Source organism: Ranitomeya imitator, chromosome 3 (genome assembly GCF_032444005.1).
Source record: "Ranitomeya imitator isolate aRanImi1 chromosome 3, aRanImi1.pri, whole genome shotgun sequence".
Classification (NCBI taxonomy): domain Eukaryota; kingdom Metazoa; phylum Chordata; class Amphibia; order Anura; family Dendrobatidae; genus Ranitomeya; species Ranitomeya imitator.
In genome coordinates, this window is record NC_091284.1 from 224,502,316 (window position 1) to 224,527,559 (window position 25,244).

General features: G+C 45.5%; 1 protein-coding gene and 2 non-coding genes across 3 annotated transcripts in view; 2 read left to right on the plus strand and 1 right to left on the minus strand.

The window, feature by feature from the left end:
- The first annotated feature begins 15,468 nt into the window (after nt 1-15,468).
- TRNAK-UUU (transfer RNA lysine (anticodon UUU)) lies at nt 15,469-15,541 on the plus strand. The gene has a single exon. It is a non-coding gene; the product is annotated as a tRNA-Lys (tRNA).
- A 252-nt stretch (nt 15,542-15,793) lies between these two features.
- TRNAK-UUU (transfer RNA lysine (anticodon UUU)) lies at nt 15,794-15,866 on the minus strand. The gene has a single exon. It is a non-coding gene; the product is annotated as a tRNA-Lys (tRNA).
- Nucleotides 15,867-16,176: 310 nt separating this feature from the next.
- The window catches only part of MDM4 (MDM4 regulator of p53), a 67,650-nt gene continuing 58,582 nt past the window's right edge, over nt 16,177-25,244 (plus strand). Inside the window, exons 1-3 of the mRNA XM_069756194.1 lie at nt 16,177-16,305; nt 17,485-17,589; nt 20,317-20,391. Coding sequence (XP_069612295.1) covers nt 17,515-17,589; nt 20,317-20,391 — 150 coding nt within the window. The 5' untranslated portion in view covers nt 16,177-16,305; nt 17,485-17,514. The remainder of the gene's footprint in view (nt 16,306-17,484; nt 17,590-20,316; nt 20,392-25,244) is intronic.

Genomic DNA, 25,244 nt, shown 5'->3' on the forward strand with positions numbered 1-25,244 from the left:
TCACATCAGCTGCATTACCAATATCTAGCTTTGCACTCACCTCTTCACAGAAACCAAACATGTTGGTTAGGCTACTTTCACACATCAGGTTTTTTTTGTTTCAGGCACAATCCGGCTAATTTTCTAAAAAAAACGGATCCGTCGCAAATTGTGAAAATCTGATGCGACGGATCCATTTTTCAGCTGGATCCTTTTTTTTATTTTCACCCGAATACAGTGACTTCCTGTTCCGGGGTGGAGAGAGATAGAGAGAGAGAGAGATTCCAAAATGTAAAATGCATGAATTCGGTTGAAAACTGGATCCAGTCGTCGGATTCGGCCATTCCTACCAGCGTTTCATACATTTTTGTCCGGATCAGTCGTTGTGCGATTTTCTGCCGCACAGAAAAAACGTTGCTCTGGACGTTTTCTCCGTCCACCGGAAAACTAATTTTTGACAGATTCAGCAAAAAACGGATGAAACTTTTGGACATCAGGCACAATCCGGCACTAATACAACTCTATGAGAAAAAACGGATCCGGTGGAAGAAAAAAACGGATCCGTTTTTTTAAAAATTCACCGGATTGTGCCTGATGCAAAAAACCTGATGTGTGAAAGTAGCCTTAGCTGCTCATACTCACTTGTGAGAATCTCGGATGAGTCTCGCATGGCAATACCCAGCACTGCACCTGGCACAGAGGAGCAGAGCGTGTGGCTGCATGTATTCCTATGCGGCCGCATGCTCCGATCTGAGTGTCGGCAGCAGCGCCGGGTATTAACATGCGAGACTCATCCGAGTTTCGCGCAAGTGAGCCCTTAGACACAACCTACAGTGGGGGGAAAAAGTATTTAGTGCAAGTTCTCTCACTTAAAAAGATTAGAGAGGCCTGTAATTGACATCATTGGTAGACCACAACTATGAGAGTCAAAATGAGAAAACAAATCCAGAAAATCACCTTGTCTGATTTGGCTAGATTTATTTTTCAAATTATGGTGGAAAATAAGTGTTTGGTCATTAATAAAAGTTCATCTCAATATTTTGTTTTATATCCTTTGTTGGCAATGACAGAGGTCAAGCGTTTTCTGTAAGTCTTCACAAGGTTGCCACACACTGTTGGTGGTATGTTGGCCCATTGCTCCATGCAGATCTCCTCTAGAGCAGTGAGGTTTTGGGCCTGTCGCTGGGCAACACGGACTTTAAACTCCATCCAAAGGTTTTCTATGGGGTTGAGATCTGGAGACTGGCTAGGCCACTTCCAGGATCTTCAAATGCTTCTTACGGAGCCACTCTTTCGTTCCTCTTGTGGTGTGCTTGGGATCATTATCATGCTGAAAGACCCATCAACATTTCATCTTCAATGCCCTTGCTGATGGAAGGAGGTTTGCAATCAAAATCTCACGATACATGGCCCCATTCATTCTTTCATGTACACAGATCAGTCGTCCTGATCCCTTTGCAGAGAAACAGCCCCAAAGCATGATGTTGCCACCCCCATGCTTCACAGTAGGTATTATTATTTATTATTATAGTGCCATTTATTCCATGGCGCTGTACATGTGAGGAGTGGTATACATAATAAAACAAGTGCAATAATCTTGAACAATACAAGTCACAACTGGTACAGGAGGAGAGAGGACCCTGCCCGTGAGGGCTCACAATCTACAAGGGATGGGTGAGGATACAGTAGGTGAGGGCAGAGCTGGTCGTGCAGCGGTTTGGTCAATCGGTGGTTACTGCAGGTTGTAGGCTTGTCGGAAGAGGTAGGTCTTCAGGTTCTTTTTGAAGGTATGGTGTTCTTTGGATGCAACACAATGAGTTTTGTTTCTACCAAACAGTTCTACTTTGGTTTCATCAGACCATATGACAGTCTCCCAATACTCTTATGGATAATCCAAATGCTCTCCAGAAAACTTCAGACGGGCCCGGACATGTACTGGTTTAAACAGGGGGACACATCTGGCACTGCAGGATCTGAGTGCCTGGCGGTGTAGTGTGTTACTGATGGTAGCCTTTGTTGCAGTGGTCCCAGCTCTATGAAGAAGAAAAAAAAAAACGATACTCACCTCCTGAGCTTTACCACTTCTCCATACTCAGCGCTGCCAGTCTGCTTCCAGCAGCATCCAGTGGGGGCATCATATGAGCCCTGCAAGTAATCTGCATCTACTGGTTGGCTGCAGCGTTCACAATTCAGCTAAGATTAAAAAACATGAAAAGTCAACACTGGAACTGATCAGTGGTAAACACAGTGCTGAATACAGAGGACTTCCCTCCACCTGGGAAGTATTATTTTTTTGTTTATTTTCTTTCACCTCCCTGGGCCTATTTATTAGGAACTGTTCAGCAGTCGACAACCCATTTCAGACCATTATAGAGGTGTATGTGTAAGAGGAGGTGATGATACCCATGAAGAGCTCCTGTGTGATGTGGCATTAGTGAAGGAAGGCCGCCACCTACTGGCTAGACGGAACCATGCTGAACTAACCGCCATTGGAAAAGTTGCAGGGGGAAGAGTTCACGAGACCCAGTCAGGTGCCTTGGATGGCGAAGTTCTCGGATATAAAGGTCCTGCTCATCAAACCGCAGAGGGAGTTGGCACCAAGAAGAGGAGCGGTGCAGATGTAGGCCAGATACAACTCTGAAGCCAGTGTGACAAGCCTCAGCAAAGAGTGTCCACACCCAATGTACTGGCCTCTCTCAGATAGACCATGCCCAGCGAGATCCGTGTACATGACTACTCCATTCAAGACCCGAGGACCAGATCCACATTGGTCAAGACCCAGAGGCCAGACGATGTCAGCCAAGAGCCGGAGCCCAGCCTTCTTTCCCCTAGGTCTAGGAGACACCCGTTGTCAGTCAAACACTGAAGATCCAAGAGGAGACTTTGACTGACAGAGGATGTTTGTGGTGAAATGAAGGGGACACGAGCGAGACAGGCAGTCACTTCCTACACCAACTTACGGTACAGGGGTCGGCCTGGTTTAGGACAACAGGTGAGGTGGGGTTCTGCTGAAGCGAAGGAAGCTCAGTGTTCCTTGATCGACTTCGTTAGGAGGACTTACAGCCTAGCGGGAATACCCGGTGACTCCCTCTAGGGCCATTGTGCCAAGAGAAGCTAGCATATCAGCACTCCCAGGAACGGGGTTATCAACCCCTGCCGAAGAGACACTAGTATAATCAAACAAATAAAACAAACCTTCTCCTATCCCAAATCATGAGTCTTTTAAGAGATGTCTACGATTATTCTGACTGAACTGTAAAACTTATTCGGTGTTTTGCTTTGTACAACCCACTTGTGTTTGTTCTGGTTTTCTATTGTTAAACTGTTTCCCCAGTTCCACAAATTCCCGCCATACCAGAAGTAAATAGTTTTGTTGGCTGTTCCGCCTCGTGCTAGTCTGTGTGTTGCATTCGGTCACCTGCTTACATATGAGAGCCCTTTTTGCATACCTCCAATTTCATCTAGAGGCATACAAAGTCAAAAAGATATCGGCTTATCAGACATTATAGTTCTTGGGGGGAATGGCACAGAACAGAGCCTGTTCCGAAGAACATGGAGGCTGGACAGTCATTGTGCCACTTGCAGTACCCTATATAATTGAATGATGTGGGTATAAAAGAGTGGAAGATAGATGACACCCCTGAAGAGATTTGCTGTGACGAGACATAATGCTTTTTTTGCTATGTTATTGCATAATATACTATTATTACATAACACTGATTCACGGTATGGTGATTTTATGGATAATGATACGGTTTATTGTAATCCTTTTTGTGTTCAAGTTTTTTTCTTAAAATAGGCAGCTGGATAGGGAAGAGTAACAGCGGGCCAGCCCTTCAGCTGGGAGATATTACTAGGAGGATCAGTACATCTAGTACTGTATATACAATAGACTGTAATTGTAGCGCAGGTTTCCTATGCTAGGCACTGTACAGTGAAGTTTTGGCACCAACTACTCATTTTGGTAGTTTAGATGTGACTGAGCATTACCTAGGTATGGAGGAAAATCTGGAAGAAGGGTAATGGTCTAAAGGGAATCTGTCACCTGGTTTTTGCTACCTAATTTGAGAGCAGCATAATATAGGAAAAGAGATCCTGATACCAATGATGTATTACTTAGATTACTGGACGTAGCAGCTGTGACACAATCAGAGTTTTTAAGTGTAGCTTGAAGCAGAGCTCAAAAAGCTAACCCTGCTAACACCACAGCTTTCTATGTACTTTATCTATTGAAAGTGAGCTGCTTATCAGAGAAGGGGGAGTGGTCAGTCTAGCAGTCATGTGAGCTATTGTCAGGGCAGTGATAATCTCCATAATAATAATCTTCATTAACTTAACAGCACACAGCCAAAAAAGTAACCCATCACTGATATCTGTGTTTCACCCCATATGTTCTGCTGTCTTCAGATTAGAATCCTATCAACAACCAAGAGCCTAATGCCCCAAAGCAATTCATGTCAGATAGTACAAAATATATATTTTATTAAAGCAAGTACAAAACACAGTAAAAATACAATACAAAATGAGGGTAGGGTGAACGACTACAGTGGAACATCAATCACATGGGAGAACACACCTGAAGCATACAAAGTGCTATCAAAAGGCAGCCCAAAGGAAATAAATATCTCCACAAAGGGTCGGGTATTAACCCAAATGCTAGTGGGAGGGGAAAGGCATAGGAATCTAAAGTGCAATAGCCAGTGGCTGAATAACTGCTACGTCCTATCCCTTATTTACACCCATCCCTACTCAGGCGATGCCCATAAAGTGCAAGTGACTTAAGATGCGCCTATGTGGCGTGCCGCCAGTTGAACTTACCCATGTGTGCACTCCCAAGCGATCGGTATCCCACAGGATTATACAGCAAAAATCTGCTGACAGATTCACTTTAATCTATAATTAGACCCCTGGGTGTTGTTGGAGTTTAGTTTGTAACTTAGAATCACAGTGGTGAGGCTGAGGAACAAAGACAAGCTCTAATGAGGGCGAGTGTTTTAGAAAGGACAAGAATACCATGCTTCTCTACTGACTCTGATATGTGGCTGAAAATTTGGAGTACAGCTGGCAGACCCAGGTCCATAGGTTGGGAAAGGAGAAAAAGGAGCGCCGTCTGTGGTCCAGAAGAGTAGCAGTGAGTTTCTGAGGACCCTGAGACAGCATAGGGCCAGGGATATAGGCTATATCATATCTCCCAACTTTTGAAGAACAGAAAGCAGGACACACAAACTGCAAAATTTTAGGCCACGCTGCTACCCAAAACCCCATACACTTACAATTCCATTCTCATCTGGCCACATTAAGAGAAGTTTAGAAACTGATGGATAACGCTTTGCAAGCTGTGGTGTTGTCTCTGACTCACAGTCCTGGCCAGGTGTATCGGATAATTACAATTCTGACTGGGATATTTAGGTGTGCAGGATCCTTTAGCCCTTGCTAGTTGTCAATGTTTCTTTGGAAGTGTTGGATCTCTGCCTGGCCTCTCCTGCTTATCTGCCAGTTCCGCAAAGATAAGTGTCTGTTTCTTTTCCTGTGGCACACATGCAGTGTGCTTATTTTCAGTACTGTTCGTTTGTTTTTCTTTTGTCCAGATTAGACTGTGTATGTGTTTTCTCAGTCTGGTTGGTTTCACTGGAGTTGCAGACATACGCTCCTACATCTTTAGTTGGATGTAGGAAGTTTTATGTATATTCTGCTGTGGATTTTTTGAAGGGTTTTAATACTGACCGCACAGAACTCTGTCCTATTCTGTCCTATCTAGCTAGAGTGGCCTCCTGTGCTAAATCCTGTTTTTTCTGCCTGTGTATGTTTTTTCCTCTCCGACTCACCGCCAATATTTGTGGGGGGCTGTCTATCCTTTGGGGATTTTCTCTGAGGCAAGATAGTATTCCGATTTCCATCTTTAGGGGTATTTAGTCCTCCGGCTGTGACGAGGTGTCTAGGTGTGTTAGGTACACTCCACGGCTACTTCTAGTTGCGGTGTTAAGTTCAGGGTTGCGGTCAGTATAGTGGCCACTTTCTCCAGTGAAAGTTCTCATGCAGCTCCAAGGTCACCGGATCATAACAGTACAACTGGCCAACAATGAGTTAAATGCATCTCAGAAGAAGGGAAGGAAGCTCTTGAGCCATTTTTTTTCTCCAGTCTGTTTTGTGTTCTCTTCCCTCTTAATATCTGGGTGGCTGAGGAGCCTGGTGCAAGCATGAATGTTCAGGAATTAGCTTCTCGTGTAGACCAGCTTGCTGCTAGAGTGCAAGGTATTTCCGATTATATTGTTCAGACTCCTGCTTTAGAACCGAAGATTCCTACTCCTGATTTGTTTTCTGGTGACAGGTCTAAATTTTTGAGTTTTAAAAACAACTGTAAACTGTTTTTTGACCTGAGACCTCGATCCTCTGGTGATTCCATTCAGCAAGTAAAGATCGTAATCTCCCTGCTGCGTGGCGACCCGCAGGATTGGGCGTTTTCCCTGGAATCTGGGAATCTGGCGTTGCTTAATATTGACTCCTTTTTTCAGGCTTTAGGACTATTATATGATGAACCTAATTCTGTGGATCAAGCTGAGAAGACCTTGTTGGCCCTGTCTCAGGGTCAAGAGGCGGCAGAATTGTATTGTCAGAAATTCAGAAAATGGTCTGTATTGACTAAATGGAATAATGATGCTTTGGCGGCAATTTTCAGAAGGGGGCTTTCTGAATCCGTTAAAGATGTTATGGTGGGGTTTCCCACGCCTTCCGGTCTGAGTGATTCTATGTCTCTGGCCATTCAGATTGACCGACGCCTGCGGGAGCGCAGAACTGTGCGCGCTGTGGCGTTATCCTCAGAGCAAATTTCTGAGCCTATGCAATGTGATAGAATTCTGTCTAGAACGGAACGACAAGGTTTCAGACGTCAAAATAGGTTGTGTTATTATTGTGGCGACGCTTCTCATGTCATTTCTGTCTGCCCTAAGCGGACAAAGAGGATCGCTAGTTCATTTACCATCAGTACTGTACAACCTAAATTTCTGTTATCTGTGTCCTTGATCTGCTCATTGTCATCATTTTCTGTCATGGCGTTTGTGGATTCAGGCGCCGCCTTGAATTTAATGGATTTTGAGTTTGCCAAGCGTTGTGGTTTTCCCTTGCAGCCTTTGCAGAACCCTATTCCTTTGAGGGGCATTGATGCTACACCCTTGGCTAGAAATAAGCCCCAGTTTTGGACACAGGTAACCATGCGCATGGCGCTAGCCCATCAGGAAGATTGACGATTTCTGGTGCTGCATAACTTGCATGATGTTATCGTGCTGGGTTTTCCATGGTTGCAGGTACATAATCCTGTGTTGGACTGGAAGTCCATGTCTGTGACTAGTTGGGGTTGTCAGGGGGTTCATAATGATGTTCCTTTGATGTCAATCTCCTCTTCTTCACCTTCTGAGATTCCAGAGTTTTTGTCTGATTTTCAGGATGTATTCGATGAGCCCAAGTCCAGTTTTCTTCCACCGCACAGAGACTGTGATTGTGCTATTGACTTGATTCCAGGCTGTAAGTTTCCTAAGGGTCGACTTTTTAATCTATCTGTGCCTGAACATACCGCCATGCGGAGCTATATTAAAGAGTCTTTGGAGAAAGGGCATATTCGGCCATCTTCTTCACCATTGGGTGCGGGGTTCTTTTTTGTTGCTAAAAAAGATGGTTCCTTGAGACCCTGTATAGATTATCGCCTCTTGAATAAAATCATGGTCAAGTTTAAATACCCTTTACCTTTGCTTTCCGATTTGTTTGCTAGGATTAAGGGAGCTAGTTGGTTTACCAAGATTGACCTTCGAGGGGCATATAATCTTGTTCGTATTAAGCAGGGTGATGAATGGAAAACTGCGTTTAACACGCCCGAAGGCCATTTTGAATACCTTGTGATGCCATTCGGACTCTCTAATGCTCCATCTGTTTTTCAGTCCTTCATGCATGATATCTTCCGGACTTATCTTGATAAATTCTTGATTGTATATTTGGACGATATTTTGATTTTTTCCGATGATTGGGAGTCTCATGTGCAACAGGTCAGGATGGTATTTCAGATCCTTCGTGACAATGCCCTGTTTGTGAAATGGTCTAAGTGTCTCTTTGGGGTGCAGAAAGTCTCTTTTTTGGGCTTCATTTTTTCTCCTTCGTCTATAGAGATGGATCCGGTTAAGGTTCAGGCCATTCATGATTGGATTCAACCCACATCCGTGAAGAGCCTTCAGAAATTTTTGGGTTTTGCAAATTTTTATCGCCGTTTCATTGCTAATTTTTCCAGTGTGGTTAAGCCCTTGACCGATTTGACGAAGAAGGGCGCTGATGTGGCGAATTGGTCCTCTGCGGCTGTCTCTGCCTTTCAGGAGCTTAAACGTCGATTTACTTCTGCTCCAGTGTTGCGCCAACCGGATGTTTCTCTTCCATTTCAGGTTGAGGTTGACGCTTCTGAGATTGGGGCAGGGGCCGTTTTGTCTCAGAGGGATCCTGTTGGTTCCTTAATGAAACCGTGTGCCTTCTTTTCCCGAAAGTTTTTGCCTGCTGAACGCAATTATGATGTCGGCAATCGAGACTTGTTGGCTATGAAGTGGGCGTTTGAGGAGTGGTGACATTGGCTTGAGGGAGCTAAACACCGTATTGTGGTCTTGACCGATCATAAGAATTTGATTTACCTCGAGTCTGCTAAACGGCTGAATCCTAGACAGGCTCGATGGTCCTTGTTTTTTTCCCGTTTTGATTTCGTGGTCTCGTACCTTCCGGGTTCTAAGAATATTAAGGCTGATGCCCTCTCTAGGAGTTTTTTGCCTGATTCTCCTGAGGTCTTAGAGCCGGTCGGTATTCTGAAAGAGGGGGTGGTCCTTTCTGCCATTTCCCCTGATTTACGACGTGTTCTTCAGGAATTTCAGGTTGACAAACCTGACCGCTGTCCTGTGGGGAAATTGTTTGTTCCTGACAGATGGACTAGTAGATTGATTTCTGAGGTTCACTGTTCCGTGTTGGCCGGTCATCCTGGCATTTTTGGTACCAGAGATTTGGTTGGTAGGTCCTTTTGGTGGCCTTCATTGTCACGTGATGTGCGTTCTTTTGTGCAGTCCTGTGGGACTTGTGCGCGGGCCAAGCCTTGTTGCTCCCGTGCTAGTGGGTTGCTTTTGCCATTGCCAGTCCCTGAGAGGCCCTGGACGCATATTTCGATGGATTTTATTTCTGATCTTCCGGTCTCCCAGAAGATGTCTGTTATCTGGGTTGTTTGTGACCGGTTCTCTAAGATGGTTCATTTGGTGCCCTTACCTAAATTGCCTTCCTCTTCTGATTTGGTTCCGTTGTTCTTTCAGCATGTGGTTCGTTTGCATGGTATTCCGGAGAATATTGTTTCCGACAGAGGTTCCCAGTTTGTTTCTAGGTTTTGGCGGGCCTTTTGTGCTAGACTGGGCATTGATTTGTCTTTTTCTTCTGCATTTCATCCTCAGACTAATGGCCAGACCGAGCGTACTAATCAGACCTCTGAGACTTATTTGAGATGCTTTGTGTCTGCTGATCAGGATGATTGGGTGGCCTTCTTGCCATTGGCCGAGTTTGCCCTTAATAATCGGGCTAGTTCTGCTACCTTGGTTTTGCCTTTCTTTTGTAATTTTGGTTTTCATCCTCGTTTTTCTTCTGGGCAGGTTGAGCCTTCTGACTGTCCTGGTGTGGATTCTGTGGTGGACAGGTTGCAGCAGATTTGGGCTCATGTGGTGGACAAGTTGGTGTTGTCTCAAGAGGAGGCTCAACGTTTTGCTAATCGTCGTCGGTGTGTTGGTTCCCGGCTTCGGGTTGGGGATCTGGTCTGGTTGTCTTCACGTCATGTTCCTATGAAGGTTTCTTCTCCTAAGTTTAAAGGGACACTGTCACCTGGATTTGGAGGGAACAATCTTCAGCCATGGAGGCGGGGTTTTTGATTCACCCTTTCCTTACCCGCTGGCTGCATGCTGGCTGCAATATTGGATTGAAGTTCATTCTCTGTCCTCCGTAGTACATGCCTGCACAAGGTGCAATCTTGCCTTGCGCATGCGTGTACTATGGAGGACAGAGAATGAACTTCAATCCAATATTGCAGCCAGCATGCAGCCAGCGGGTAAGGAAAGGATGAATCAAAAACCCCAAAACCCCGCCTCCATGGCTGAAGATTGTTCCCTCCAAATCCAGGTGACAGTGTCCCTTTAAACCTCGGTTTATTGGTCCTTATAGGATTTCTGAGATTATTAATCCGGTGTCTTTTCGACTGGCGCTTCCGGCCTCTTTTGCTATCCATAATGTCTTCCATAGATCTTTGTTGCGGAAATATGTGGAGCCCGTTGTTCCCTCTGCTGATCCTCCGGCCCCTGTGTTGGTTGATGGGGAATTGGAATATGTTGTTGAGAAGATTTTGGATTCCCGTTTTTCGAGGCGGAAGATTCAGTACCTGGTCAAATGGAAGGGTTATGGCCAGGAGGATAATTCTTGGGTTTTTGCTTCTCATGTCCATGCTGCTGATTTGGTCCGTGCCTTTCATCTGGCTCGTCCTGAACGTCCTGGGGGCCCTAGTGAGGGTTCAGTGACCCCTCCTCAAGGTAGGGGTACTGTTGTGAATTCTGCTATTGGGTTCCCTCCAGTGGTTGTTGGTGGGAATGCAGTTGTGTCTGACTCGCAGTCCTGGCCAGGTGTATTGGATAATTACAATTCTGACTGGGATATTTAGGTGTGCAGGATCCTTTAGCCCTTTCCAGTTGTCAATGTTTCTTTGGAAGTGTTGGATCTCTGCCTGGCCTCTCCTGCTTATCTGCCAGTTCCGCAAAGATAAGTGTCTGTTTCTTTTCCTGTGGCACACATGCAGTGTGCTTATTTTCAGTACTGTTCGTTTGTTTTTCTTTTGTCCAGATTAGACTGTGTCTGTGTTTTCTCAGTCTGGTTGGTTTCACTGGAGTTGCAGATATACGCTCCTACATCTTTAGTTGGATGTAGGAAGTTTTTTGTATATTCTGCTGTCGATTTTTTAAAGGGTTTTAATACTGACCGCACAGAACTCTGTCCTATTCTGTCCTATCTAGCTAGAGCGGCCTCCTGTGCTAAATCCTGTTTTTTCTGCCTGTGTATGTTTTTTCCTCTCTGACTCACCGCCAATATTTGTGGGGGGCTGTCTATCCTTTGGGGATTTTCTCTGAGGCAAGATAGTATTCCGATTTCCATCTTTAGGGGTATTTAGTCCTCCGGCTGTGACGAGGTGTCTAGGTGTGTTAGGTACACTCCACGGCTACTTCTAGTTGCGGTGTTAAGTTCAGGGTTGCGGTCAGTATAGTGGCCACTTTCTCCAGTGAAAGTTCTCATGCAGCTCCAAGGTCACCGGATCATAACACTGTGGTCACACTGCTGCTAAACCTTTTTATTGTCCTGTCTGAAATAGAAGCAGAAAAATGGAAACATCTCAAGCAAAGAAAAAAAGGGAATGGCACTAGTGGAACACCTCAATCACACGTGGACATGGTAGATCCTGTATTTCGGAAGTAGTGCAGTTCAACTGGTGTGCGGTGCTCAGCATTGAAAACAACATGTGTTTGTAAAATATTTGAAGAAAATGCAGCACTCACCAAGTTGAAAAGAAATTCATAAGTCCTTTATTCCACAATGCGGGACATGGAGGACAAATTGGATGTTCAGGTTATGGAGGCGTGCGGGGAGAGAAGTGGACTTCGGCCGTTTCACGTGTGATTGCTTCAACTGGACCCGTTGAAGACAGATAGATTGATGAACCGCTTCTGTCTTCTCAAGGCACTGCGCCTCATTTGTACAGTGCTGCGCGGTGTGAGCTCAGCTCACCAGTGCTTCACTGATGATGGCGCAGCAGCACACTTGGCTCACCGCCTGGCACAGTAGGACAGAACCCAAAATCTGGGACTGTCCCGCTGGATTTAGGACGGATCATAGCTATGGCTACATTTAAGCTGAACTTGAAAGTGAGACAGCTAAGCTGGGACACAAATTGAACACTGGGAGCGGGCTGAGGGTGGAACGAAAGTAATATTCTATCAGGAGAGATGGAAGGCCTTCCGATGGCAATGAGTGTGACTACTCAATGCTATTGGCCACCACATGGAAACAGAAGATGTAATGAACCTGCCGTTCTCTGTATAATAGGTCTAACAAGTTCATCAATAAGTTCCAGTTTATTTTTATAAGAATCCTTCCTTGTCTACACTGTAAGTCTGGAGGTAATGTGTCATCTGCAGCAGTTAACGACACACACACCCTGAAGAACCCGTTTCACTGGTGTCGAGGGTCACAGCAAGACACCTCAGTACTCGTGACCCTTATATGTGAATGAGCATGCAGATTTTACTGCTGAGGTCACCTCTGGTGTACCATAAGGCCACAGGAAAAATCCAGAACTCGGCAGATCAGCCTGCAGGTTTTATTTGCAGCAGTCTTTTTTGGGGCTGCATGGGAACCAGGCTTAATTTATACCAATTCACATGTGTAAGTCTAAGTTCACATTTGCGTTGTGCGCCGCAGCGTCGTCGCCGCAACGCACAACGCAAACAAAAACGCAGCAAAACGCATGCACATGCGGCCCATGCGGCGCCAATGTTAAAAGATAGGGCCGCACGACGCATGCGTTTTTGAAAAGGTCGGCGCCGCCCGAAAAATGCAACATGTTGCGTTTGATGCGCCTAGGCAGGTGCGCCCTAACGCCGCATGCGGCGTAAAACGCAACAAAACGCAACACAACGCATGCACATGCGGCCCCAATGTTAAAGATAGGGCCGCACGACGCATGCGTTTTGTTGCGGCGGCAACGCTGCGGCGCAAACCGCAAATGTGAACGTACCCTTATTCTATACTTTGTTGCAGATTTTTGGCACTTGTGATCTCTGCCATACGATGCTTCCCTGGAAACACCATCTGAACTTCTAAACCAAAAAGTGTCTAATTACAGCCACATGGAAATGCACATCTGCATATTACACTCACAAAAGGATTTTGTGGTCTGAACTATCCTTTACATCATCCCATATTGAAAGCCAACAAGTTCATTGTGGATGGTCTTGTTACTGTGGTCCCCGATCAGCTATTTAATTTATGGAACGTGTTGCAGTTGTTGTGTTTTCTGTGCAATTTAATAAGGATACATTTAAGACATATTTTAACATTTTGTAGAATGTTGTATTTTTCTAAAATTAGAACAAAAAGATAACTGTTGCCATTAACTTCCACTGTACAAAACCAGTATTCATCCAGATTCTGTTCTTCCAGAGGTTGTCCACTGCTCGGACAGGCCTGTGAGATCCAGCTATAGGCAGTGTCAGTGAGACATTGAGAGTCTGATGCACTGCTGTACACGAGCGCTGCAGTGCATGAGACCAGAGATCAAAATAATCCAGTTCAAACTGCTAACACTGATCTACAAAGCCGTCCACAATCTGTCCCCTCCCTATATCTCTGAACTAATCTCCCAATATCTTCCCCTACGTGATCTCCGGTCCTCCCATGACCTCCTTCTCTCCTCCACACTTATTTGTTCCTCACACAACTGCCTCCAAGATTTCTCCCGAATATCCCCCATCCTCTGGAATTCCACGCCTCAACATGTCCGATTATCCACCACCCTCGGATCCTTCAGATGGAACCTGAAAACCCATCTCTTCTGGAAAGCCTACAGCCTGCAATAACTATTCTGCCACCTCACCAGCACCCGATCTGCCGCCTCACCACCACCCGAGCTGCTGCGTCACCACCACCAAAGCTGCCGCCTCACCACCACCAGAGCTGCCGTCTCACCACCACCAGAGCTGCCGCCTCACCATCACCAGAGCTGCTGCGTCACCACCGCCAGAGCTGCCGCGTCACCACCAAAGCTGCCGCGTCATCACCGCCAAAGCTGCTGCTTCACCACCGCCAGAGCTGCTGCGTCACTACCGCCAGAGCTGCCGCGTCACCACTGCCAGAGCTGCCGCATTACCACCGCCAGAGCTGCCGAGTCATCACCGCCAGAGCTGCTGCGTCACCACTGCCAGAGCTGCTGCGTCACCACCACCAGAGTTGCCGCCTCACCACCGCCAAAGCTGCCGCATCATCACCACCAGAGCTGCTGCGTCACCACCTCCAGAGCTGCCGCGTCACCACCGCCAGAGCTGCCGCCTCACCACCGCCAAAGCTGCCGCGTCATCACCTCCAAAGCTGCTGCGTCACCACCGCCAGAGCTGCCGCCTCACCACCGCCAGAGCTGCCGCCTCACCACAGCCAGAACTGCGGCTCCCCCGAACTTCTGTCTCTTCCCCACTATCCCATAGAATGTAAGTCCGCAAGGACAGGGTCCTCTCCCCTCTGCACCAGTCCGTCACTGTAAACCTGTTTACTGTAAAAGTTATCTGTTACCCTGTTCGTAACCCATTCTCATGTACAGCACCATGGAATTAATGGTGCTATATAAATAATAATAATAATAATAAATATTATACATGTCCCACAGTGGGACTAAGGAAAAAAAGTGAAAAAAAAAAAAAATAGGTAAAAAAAAACACAAAAAAAGACTACACAAATTATGAAAACCTGTTTCACCACGCAAAATGCAGTGTTTGTGATAAAACAAAACTAAACAAAGAAATGCACACATAATTGGTATCGCCATGTCCGGAATGACCTGCTCTAGAAAACTGGCACGTTATTTATTCTGTAAGGCAAAATAAAAATAAAAAAATTCGCAAAATGTCGCTTTTTCATCATAGCGACTCACAAAAAGTGAATACAAAGTGATCAAAAAGTCATATGCAAGGAAAAAAAATGGTATAAATGAAAATGCCAAACTGTCCCGCAAAAAACAAGCCCTGATATGGTGCATTTGGCCAAAAAATTACAAAGTTACAGCTCATAATATGGTGTTTTCCAGTAAAATCAATGGTGTCACTGTCCAAAAAATAAGACCTCATACGGCTATGGTGAGGGAAAAATAAAATAGTTACGGCATTTAGACAAAGGGATGAGGAAAAAAATGAAATCCGTTAATATTAGACACCATTAGGCTATGTGCACATGCTGCGGATTTTGCTGCGGATTCGCAGCTGTTTTCCATGCGTTGTACAATGCCATGTAAACCTATGGAAAACAAAATCCGCAGTGCCCATGCTGCGGAAAAAAACGCACGGAAACATGGCATTGTTTATTCCGCAGCATGTCAATTTTTTGTGCGGATTCTGCAGCGGCTTACACCTGCTCAATAGGAATCCGCAGGTGTAAAACCGCAGGTGGAATCCGCACAAAAATCTTGGCAAATCCGTGGTAATTCCTCAGGTAATGCGCAGTGCGGTTTATCTGCGGATTTACCAAAATCAGCCTGAAAAATCTGCAGGACTTTCCGCAACGTGTGCACATAGCCTTACATGTCCTGCTGCCAGCAGCGCTGTGCCCCTGCCTGTATGCCAATGGCTAATCTTCAGCTAATCATTCCTTGCTGCTATCATCTTCCTCTGGAAATTCCCTACACTTCCTATGAGCGCCCGGATAGCTCAGTCGGTAGAGCATCAGACTTTTAATCTGAGGGTCCAGGGTTCAAGTCCCTGTTCGGGCGGCGCTCACAATTTTTTTTTTTTTTTTTTTTTTTTTTTTTTAATAATAGACATATAATATATGTTCTTGTAGAAGACAGAGTGAAATATTGGGCTGCAGTCCCAGCACTCTGTGCCCTGATATTAGGCTGCAGTCCCAGCACTCTGTGCCCTGTAACTATAGACATGACTAGGAACAGCACGTGTCACACATCATTGCTACAAATATATAGGCATTAAAAGGAAATGCGAAAAAGGAAAAAAAATGAACGAGCCGCCCGAACAGGGACTTGAACCCTGGACCCTCAGATTAAAAGTCTGATGCTCTACCGACTGAGCTATCCGGGCTCGTGCTCAGCCCAGTACCAAATACTCCGTGTTCTTCACCTCAGGCCACCTGTCTGCCTGCGTCTTTACTCTCTTGCCCACAGCACATGATGGAGACATTCTAAATAATTGGAGCAGCGCCATACATTGCACTGGACCCGTCTCCTTCAGTGCAGTGACGTCACACACGGCGGCCACCCTCCAGCGCTATAATCCCAAATCCCGCCTGTACTGAAAGTGCCGCCCCTCTATCCTACCCTACGGCTTCTCTATGGTGACCACTTCCGCTTTCTGCAGGCCGTTATCGCCCAGCCTCTTTTTTTTTCAGAACCGGAAATGGAAAGTGACACCCTATTACTTGAACCGGAAGCGGTGAATTCCTGAAATATGGCGCCTAGTCGTCCTTAGTGGTGGCTGCGGAGGCGGCGTGTCGGCCAGGATGCCATAGGCCGAATATAGGGTGAGAAGTGAAAGCCGCGAGCATTGGTCCCTGGCCAGCACGTGACACGGGGGGTAGCGGGGCCAGGTCTGCGCTCACAGGGGCTCCTCGTGGTGACGGAGCAGCAGGCCCGCAGCGGCCCGCTCTGTACTGAGACGTGTGTGCCGTCACCTGCTGGAGGCCTCCGGGGAGTTATCAGTATGATCGCCCCCAGCTTCTCATGTGCAGGACACTCCCCACCTGCCCCTGGGACCCCCCGTGGGCAGTATAGTCACCTCAGTGCCATGTGGTCGCACAGGCCCCTCAGTGAGCGGTTCACAACCTCTGTTTTGTTTCTTGTGTGATTTTGAAGACTGACACCTTCCCACAGTATTTATATAATAGGACAAGGATGCGACTTTCATGGTTGTATTGGCACGTAGTCATATGCCGTAGAATTATGATGTAACCAGTAGACCAATGGGGGTTCCCTGCATTTTTGTGATGGCAGATGTCTGGGGAGAGAAGGGGCACACTGTTGGACTTCAGCACATCTGATCCATCACCAGAGGTGTCTGTCAGTGAAAACACATGCATGCTCTGCTGAGTGTGGACGCCTGTGGCCAGCTATAGGCCATACATGTGCCACTTGATGTGATCGGCCAGTGTCTTACTACAGAAATTCCAACACAATTAGAAACCTTTGTCTGTGTCACAGCACATCGCACGGTGGCACCACTGGAAGCCTTAGTGACTGCTCAGGGAAGCGGTGGAAAGGCAGCAGTGACGCACAGGACTGTTGTATTTTTCAGCTGCAGTGGGAACCCAGCCTATAGCTCGAAAAAATGTGTAAGAAATCGGATTTCATAAATAGCCCTAAATACTTGAGCATTCGTCCTTTATGTGCATACTGTATCTGTGACTATATTCATTATAGCACGAGGTCATATAATGATCCCGTCCACCTCTGATAAGTGGCATTTATGCCATGCTGTTGCATGGCCCCTGCAATATTGGATAGAAATGTGTGCATTGGCATTCCCAGGGAGCGTCCCTCAGATCACCCACCTGGCAGTACTTCTCATTACTTCAGCCATCTACCTGGTCATCAGTGTGGGGCAGGACAGTCCCTAACCACCAGGAATACTTGTGCTCATCTGTCTTTCCTGTGTTATGTGCTTGTGGTTTATTTTTTTTCCTTTCGTTTTCCCTCTTCTGTAGTTCTTCACACACAGCTCTGACACTGCCAACATGTCAACTTCTACCTCCTCGCAGGAGCTGCTGGGACTGAACCCCTCAAACCTACAGGACTCCGAGGGAAACGCGGTATGCAGGATCAGCTCATCATGAAAAGACCTACTGTTAGATTTCGAAGTGACAACTATGATTATTCAGACATTAAAAGGATGGGCTGTAACGAATATTTATTTTTCATCCTAAATATCTCTATTTTAACACTTTTTAAAAAAATATATATTTTAATTAAATAGTCCCTACTCTACCCTCTAATCTATTTTTCTTTTTACCTATTTCCATTTTAATGCTTTGTTCCCAGTTCATGCTGGAATACTCAAACGGGACTAAATCAGGGGTCAGAGGCTGCAAAGTAGGATCTTGTCACACTGCAATATTCTTTTTAATGCAGTGTGTTCCCTCATCAGCTCTAATTAGCAGTGATGAGCTGGCGACAGAGCACACTGTCAGTGCGCATTGTAAGGCGATAAACCAGTGAGCAGCGGCCAGCCCCGCTCCTCAAAGGTGACATCTGTTTCACGGTGGTGCTGGTCTCTGATCGCTCGTTCTGACAGTGTGCTCTGTTACCGGCTCCCCACTTTTAATTAGAGCCAGCGAGGGAACGCACTGTCACTATGCATGGGGAAGAATATTGCACAGTAAGAAGAGAGTTTGTACTGCACAAATGTCGGAATTGTCAACCGATGCATGCAAAGTACCGTGTAATTTTTTTTCTTTTCTAGTTTTTTTTTTTTTGGCAGTGGCTCCACCGAAATGGTTTCCATCAATGTTCTACATGCTAAAAGAAATAGCCAATTAAATTGTTACTTTTTTTGTGTACTTTTGAAACGTGTTATCTTGATATCTCTTGGGTTAACTGGATATGTCAGGGTTTTGATGAAGTCATTGCGTCCATAATTATGATACTGATAAATATATATACATAACTTTGTTTTTACTTACCATTCAGTATGCAAAAATAAATATAATAAAAACTTTGTATGGCCAAACTGCGGCTTCATCCCAGCCTGTAGACACCAGTCTCCCAAAAGTGCAGAAGGATCTGGGTAGTAATTACCAAAAAAATGGTCACATAACCTTGTTTTTTTACCACATTAATATATCTAATATAACTTTGCTGGCTTCTCCAGCGGTAGGGGGTCCTGTTGGGCAGACCCCCAACCACAGATTTGTGCACTTCGTAATATGCCTTTTAATGTCTTTAGGTGAAACATTTTCTATAAATTAAGAATTCAACAAGGAAACATATTTATTTAAAGAAAAACACTGACTGATTCATTTTATAAAAATGTTTAGGTGTTTTTCATCAAATTCTTCAAAATAGCACATGTTTTATGGAAAAGCAACATGCTTTCTATTCTTATTTTTACATTTTTTGCTAATTTGCTGCGTCCAGATGTTACAACATAGTGGATGGGATTTCAAGAAATCCCATGTCCACTATTTGTGCACAGACGCCCGTGGCTTACCTGTGGAGACGGACATGCGTCGCGTCTTTCCAGACCGCAGCATGTCAATTTATCTTGCAGAGATGTGTGTCTCCGCAAGATAAATTTCACTTGTACAATGTATTGGACGTGGTGATTCCGCACTGTTAACACATGCGGAATCACCTGTGTTCAAAAGCTCTTAGTGCTTGGACGCAGTGGACTTGTGCTGCATCCAAAGTGCTGCCAATTACTGACTGGTAATGTACCCTAAGATGATTGTCTTCCAAGCGCAAGCCACCTGAAGAATGAACCAGTCACTTTTAACCATTATGTCTTTAGAAACCTGAAATGGTTAAGCAGAGTTTAAAAGACGGAAAATATGCACAGCAAGTTGATGTGTTTTTTTTATTTTTGTTTTTTTTTTACTCATTACAGTGCAAATGTTCAGTCTTTTTTTTTTTACATGTTGTTCAGGCGAGTTATGGAACGGACCTGCTTTAATGACGCCATGTGCACATACCCTTAGATTTTTTTTAAAAAAAAACTTAATTGGGGGACAGACGTTCTTATGAAATCTAATGGATGCTGAGGGCTGATCTTGATAGTCTGGTAGGGGGCCAATATTCATGGCCCCTTCCCAGCCTTTTAATATCAGCCCACAGCTGGCTGCTTAGCCTTTTCTGGTTATCAATAGGAGTGACCCCACTTCGTTTTCGATTTAATAACAGGTAAAGGCTAAGTATACAGCTGTGAGCTTTTATTAATAGCCTGGGACGTTCCATATCTGTTGCACCCTTCCCAAACTATTAAGACCGGCCGTCTGCTTTCCCTCAGCTGGTTAATAAAAATAAAGTGGACCTCACGCTTTTTTTTTTTTATTCGCTAAATACATGTACAATAATCTACACACACACTGCACTAATTGTATATATCACTGACCTGTTTCTAAATACCATATTCTGAGGGGTCACGCTGTGAATTTTCAGTACTTGGCTGATGAAATGTCAGGCTTCCTATGAGATGGGTGCGTAAAGATCCGATGGTACACACATGGTGCGTGTGCCTATGGATATTTTTTTTTTCTTGCACCCATTGACTTTCATTGGTGAGTTTTGGTCGGTTCACGCAGCCATACTCAGCATACTGCAAATGTTTCCTCACCCCAATTCCAGGTAAAAAAAAAACTTGCCCATGAACACTGCCTAATTGCATAGCCTTGTTGTGAGTGCAATGCAATTTTTTTTTTTCTTTTCCTGCCTTAGATTGCACTTGCCGATTTTATATGCAGATGTGAGTGAACCCTAAGAGTTGACCCACAAATACTATTATTTTGTAATCTTTCTGGATTTGCCTTGTTTGCCTGTTCTAGGTACGACCAGAGCCAGCTCTACTGAAGCTTCTACACACAGCAGGGGCAAAGGGAGATACATTTACCCTAAAACAGGTGAGTTGTTCTGTCTACATTACCTCTATTCTTCATGGCTTGGCTTGTAATTCCTTACAGAAAGTGCAATTTCTTTCACAAAATAGTTTTTATTTTAATTTGACATGATCTGGTTTCTGTGAGAATAGCATTTAATATTTGTACTTATCCAAGTGATAGAGAGAAAAGCTCAATCTCCACACACACACACTACTGTAATCAAATTTAGGTATATCTGGCTTTCTGGCGACATTTCAGGATGCACCCATAATGCACTCAAACCTTTCAGGGGAACTTAATGTCACCTTCTGTAAACTTTTGAATGCACGTGTCCAACTGTTCAATGTTTTAGTACGTTTTGCACTACTTGTTATGCAGAACAGGTATTTGATCCATGAATCGGCCACTAAATTCTGGGGTTCAATTATAATTGGTATTAAACAGTCCTCTGCATCATACTGTTCACATTTTGACATCATGAGACCAAGGCGACTCCTAACAATTGATCAACAGTACCTCGCCATTATGAGGATTCAAGCAGGATGTTCTCAAATGTAAGTGGCCACTGAGCTTACAGTGTCAGTGTCGTCAGCAGGTTGTAACAGACTGACAGTCACAGAAAGGCAGAGAAGTGGACGTCCTGTGGCCACATCCCACACTGATGACCGCTTTGTGAACAATGCTTTTTGGCACCTGGTGATATTTAAAGGGAGGGTGCCGTGATTTTAGTTTTTGTATTAATAATTATTGATTATATAATCAATTATTTTTAATACAAAAGTAAATGTACTACTCTAATCCTTTTTTATTTATTCATTTTTACTTTTGCCACTGGAGGGCGCCATTTTCATTAGTGTGGGTGTAAGTGTCTGGGCACGACACTTGCACACCTCACTTACGGCAGCCATGGGCATAGGAGCCAACAGTCGGGCTCCGACCGCTTCTCCTGCCTCTCAGCTGTGACTTGGGCACGCCCACTGGGCTGGTACGTCACAGCTGTGAGAGGAGATCGCGGCCATTTTGTTTTTTCCTCTGTCGTGTGTGCGATCATAGCAGGAGCTGCCAGGGAGAAGCTGCTGCTGGGAAGAGAGGTTCGGGGTGAGTATCTGCAGCCAGGAGCTGTGATTGCAGCCTGTACTTATTATTACAGCACAGGCTGCAATCACTGCTCACTGCCGACCTGTTCAGAGCAGGGAGATCGTCACACTGCTCTGCCCTGAACATGACTCCGCACTTCCTGGGAGAGGACTGAAGGTAAGTACAGAGTTTTTATTTTCTTATGCATCTATGATTGCTACCAGCCCCTATATACCACTGCTACTAGCCCCTATATACCCCTGCTACTAGCCCCTATATACCCCTGCTACTAGCCCCTATATACCACTGCTACTAGCCCCTATATACCACTGCTACTAGCCCCTATATACCACTGCTACTAGCCCCTATATACCACTGCTACTAGCCCCTATATACCACTGCTACTAGCCCCTATATACCACTGCTACTAGCCCCTATATACCACTGCTACTAGCCCCTATATACCACTGCTACTAGCCCCTATATACCACTGCTACTAGCCCCTATATACCACTGCTACTAGCCCCTATATACCACTGCTACTAGCCCCTATATACCACTGCTACTAGCCCCTATATACCACTGCTACTAGCCCCTATATACCACTGCTACTAGCCCCTATATACCACTGCTGCCTGCCCCTATATACCACTGCTGCCTGCCCCTATATACCACTGCTGCCTGCCCCTATATACCACCTACCACTGCTGCCTGCCCCTATATACCACCTACCACTGCTGCCTGCCCCTATATACCACCTACCACTGCTGCCTGCCTCTATATACCACCTACCACTGCTGCCTGCCTCTATATACCACCTACCACTGCTGCCTGCCTCTATATACCACCTACCACTGCTGCCTGCCTCTATATACCACCTACCACTGCTGCCTGCCTCTATATACCACCTACCACTGCTGCCTGCCTCTATATACCACCTACCACTGCTGCCTGCCTCTATATACCACCTACCACTGCTGCCTGCCTCTATATACCACCTACCACTGCTGCCTGCCTCTATATACCACCTACCACTGCTGCCTGCCTCTATATACCACCTACCACTGCTGCCTGCCTCTATATACCACCTACCACTGCTGCCTGCCTCTATATACCACCTACCACTGCTGCCTGCCTCTATATACCACCTACCACTGCTGCCTGCCTCTATATACCACCTACCACTGCTGCCTGCCTCTATATACCACCTACCACTGCTGCCTGCCTCTATATACCACCTACCACTGCTGCCTGCCTCTATATACCACCTACCACTGCTGCCTGCCTCTATATACCACCTACCACTGCTGCCTGCCTCTATATACCACCTACCACTGCTGCCTGCCTCTATATACCACCTACCACTGCTGCCTGCCTCTATATACCACCTACCACTGCTGCCTGCCTCTATATACCACCTACCACTGCTGCCTGCCTCTATATACCACCTACCACTGCTGCCTGCCTCTATATACCACCTACCACTGCTACCTCTGTCCTGTGTAGCTAATCCTGTCCTGTGTACAGTATCACACAAGATAGGATTAGATACACGGCGCAGCACAGTATCACACAGGACAGGATTAGATACACGGCTCAGCAGTCAGTATCTAATCCTCTCCTATGCACTCCTCTCCCCCCTGCGTGTCTTTCCCCATTGTGGTTTATTATTTTTGTTGTGGAAGATGAGGGAGTCGAGGATTATGCGTTCGGTATGGTATAAAAAAGATTAATAAAGGACTTTATTCTGGCCGAGTCTTTATTTACAATACATCTGAGATCTATGTGGCGGCATTATGGGTGATCTATATGGCGGTATTATGTGAGAAGCATATGGTGGTATGTGAGAACACTGGCGGTATTATGTGTGATCTATATGGCGGTATGTGAGAACACTGGCGGTATTATGTGTGATCTATATGGTGGTATTATGTGAGAACTGTATGACAGTATTGTGTGATCTATTTGATAGTATTGTGTGTGATCTATATGGCGGTATTATGTGAGAACACTATGGCAGTATTATCTTCAGAAAGCGGACCCATTCTATAGTGGTTCTGGCTGAGCACCTGCACGCGGGTCTGGGGTAATAGAGGGGGCAGTATGACCTCCAGTTAGGTGTAGTCAGGGGAAGGCTGGTGAGGTAGCTGAAGAGAGGGATCTCATTTTTATCGTTACTATATGGCTACATTTCCTTCCCAGCGTCACCCCGTACTTCGCCTGTCACCTCGCTTTCACACATCGCCAGAACACGATGGAGAAGACAGGATCTGAGGAGGGGAATGGGGTCTGCATGCAAAGTTTGGATCAGACCAGGCCAACAATCCGCAGAAATGTTTCCTGGATTTCTGTGGAGCAGACGGTCCATCCATGTGTATAAAAGACAGCGCTCTATGTACAATCCCTGGCTGCTCCGCGCACCAAACAGGGGGCCCCTATAGACCAGCACACTGCTCTCCTGAAATACTCTGTGCTGCTGTCACCCTGCTCCCTCCACCACATATCTCCCAGAATCCTTGCTGCCTGCCATCCTCGGTGACTGTCTACTTGTCAGTATAAGGCTGCCTTCACACTATCATTATTTGGTCAGTATTTTACCTCAGTATTTGTAGCCAAAACCAGGAGTGGGTGATAAATACAGAAGTGGTGCATATGTTTCTATTATACTTTTCCTCTAATTGTTCCACTCCTGGTTTTGGCTTACAAATACTGAGGTAAAATACTGACCAAATACTGCTAGTGTGACGGCAGCCATACTCTGCAGTCACCAACAAAATGGCTGCTCACTGGGTTCCTGAATATCATCCTCTCTAATCCCTTAGCAAACACCCAGAAGGGGAGGAGAGGAGACATCACACAGGTCAGCATACTCCGCCCATAATTACTGCAGTGCAGTAATGTGAGTTAGTTGTACACTAGGTTTTTCTGAAATTTCAGCAGCTGCTCCCCCTAGTGTTGAAAAGTGGAAATTCCAAAACTTTTCAAATTATTTTTCATATTTTACTAAATTATAAACAAATGATGATATTTTTTAAGAAAATGTAATCATTAATTCTTTACATTTTTACAATTTCTGAAAAAAAAATTTTTTTGATGGCACCTTCCCTTTAAGGGAAGTGATAGGCATCCAAGTGTCACGTCAGACCATTCAAAACAGCTTACATCTGCGTGCTATATAACCTGCAAGCACAGGATTCATCACCAAGGAGCATTATGCTGGACAAGGGACCAGTGGGCCTCCGTGTTCTTCACTGATTAAAGTCTGTTCCCACTGAGCAGCGATGATGGCTGCGAGTGTTGGAGACGTCAAGTAGAGCGCAACGCGTCAGCCAGCATTGTCACCAGACGAGCCTTTGGTGGTGGTGTTAGTGTGAGCAGGTAGCCTAGTCAATACAAAGCTTCCCTCCACTTTGTACTCTGATAAGCCCTTACTACTTGAATAACACCATTAATCCAGTCAGTGTGCCTTTGCACAAACAGGCCTAATTTCATCCTCATGGATGACCATGCTCCAGCTTTGGGAACGGCTGCTGGAGACTTGGAAGTATCTCAGATGGAGAAGCCTGCCCTTTCTCCAGACCTGAATCTGATACCTGAACCATTGTAAGCTTACATCACCGGATTACTGATCCTGCAGTCTACCAGCAGCAGGTGAGGTCTTTGGGTGTCACACAGCTGGGTAGAAGACAGAACAGGTTTGTGACTGTGTATGTCTTCTCAATGAGCACTTTTTCGATGAGTGCCTCTTCAATTCTTAAATAAGCTCACTTTGATCAAAATGGCATAGCTGCTTAGTC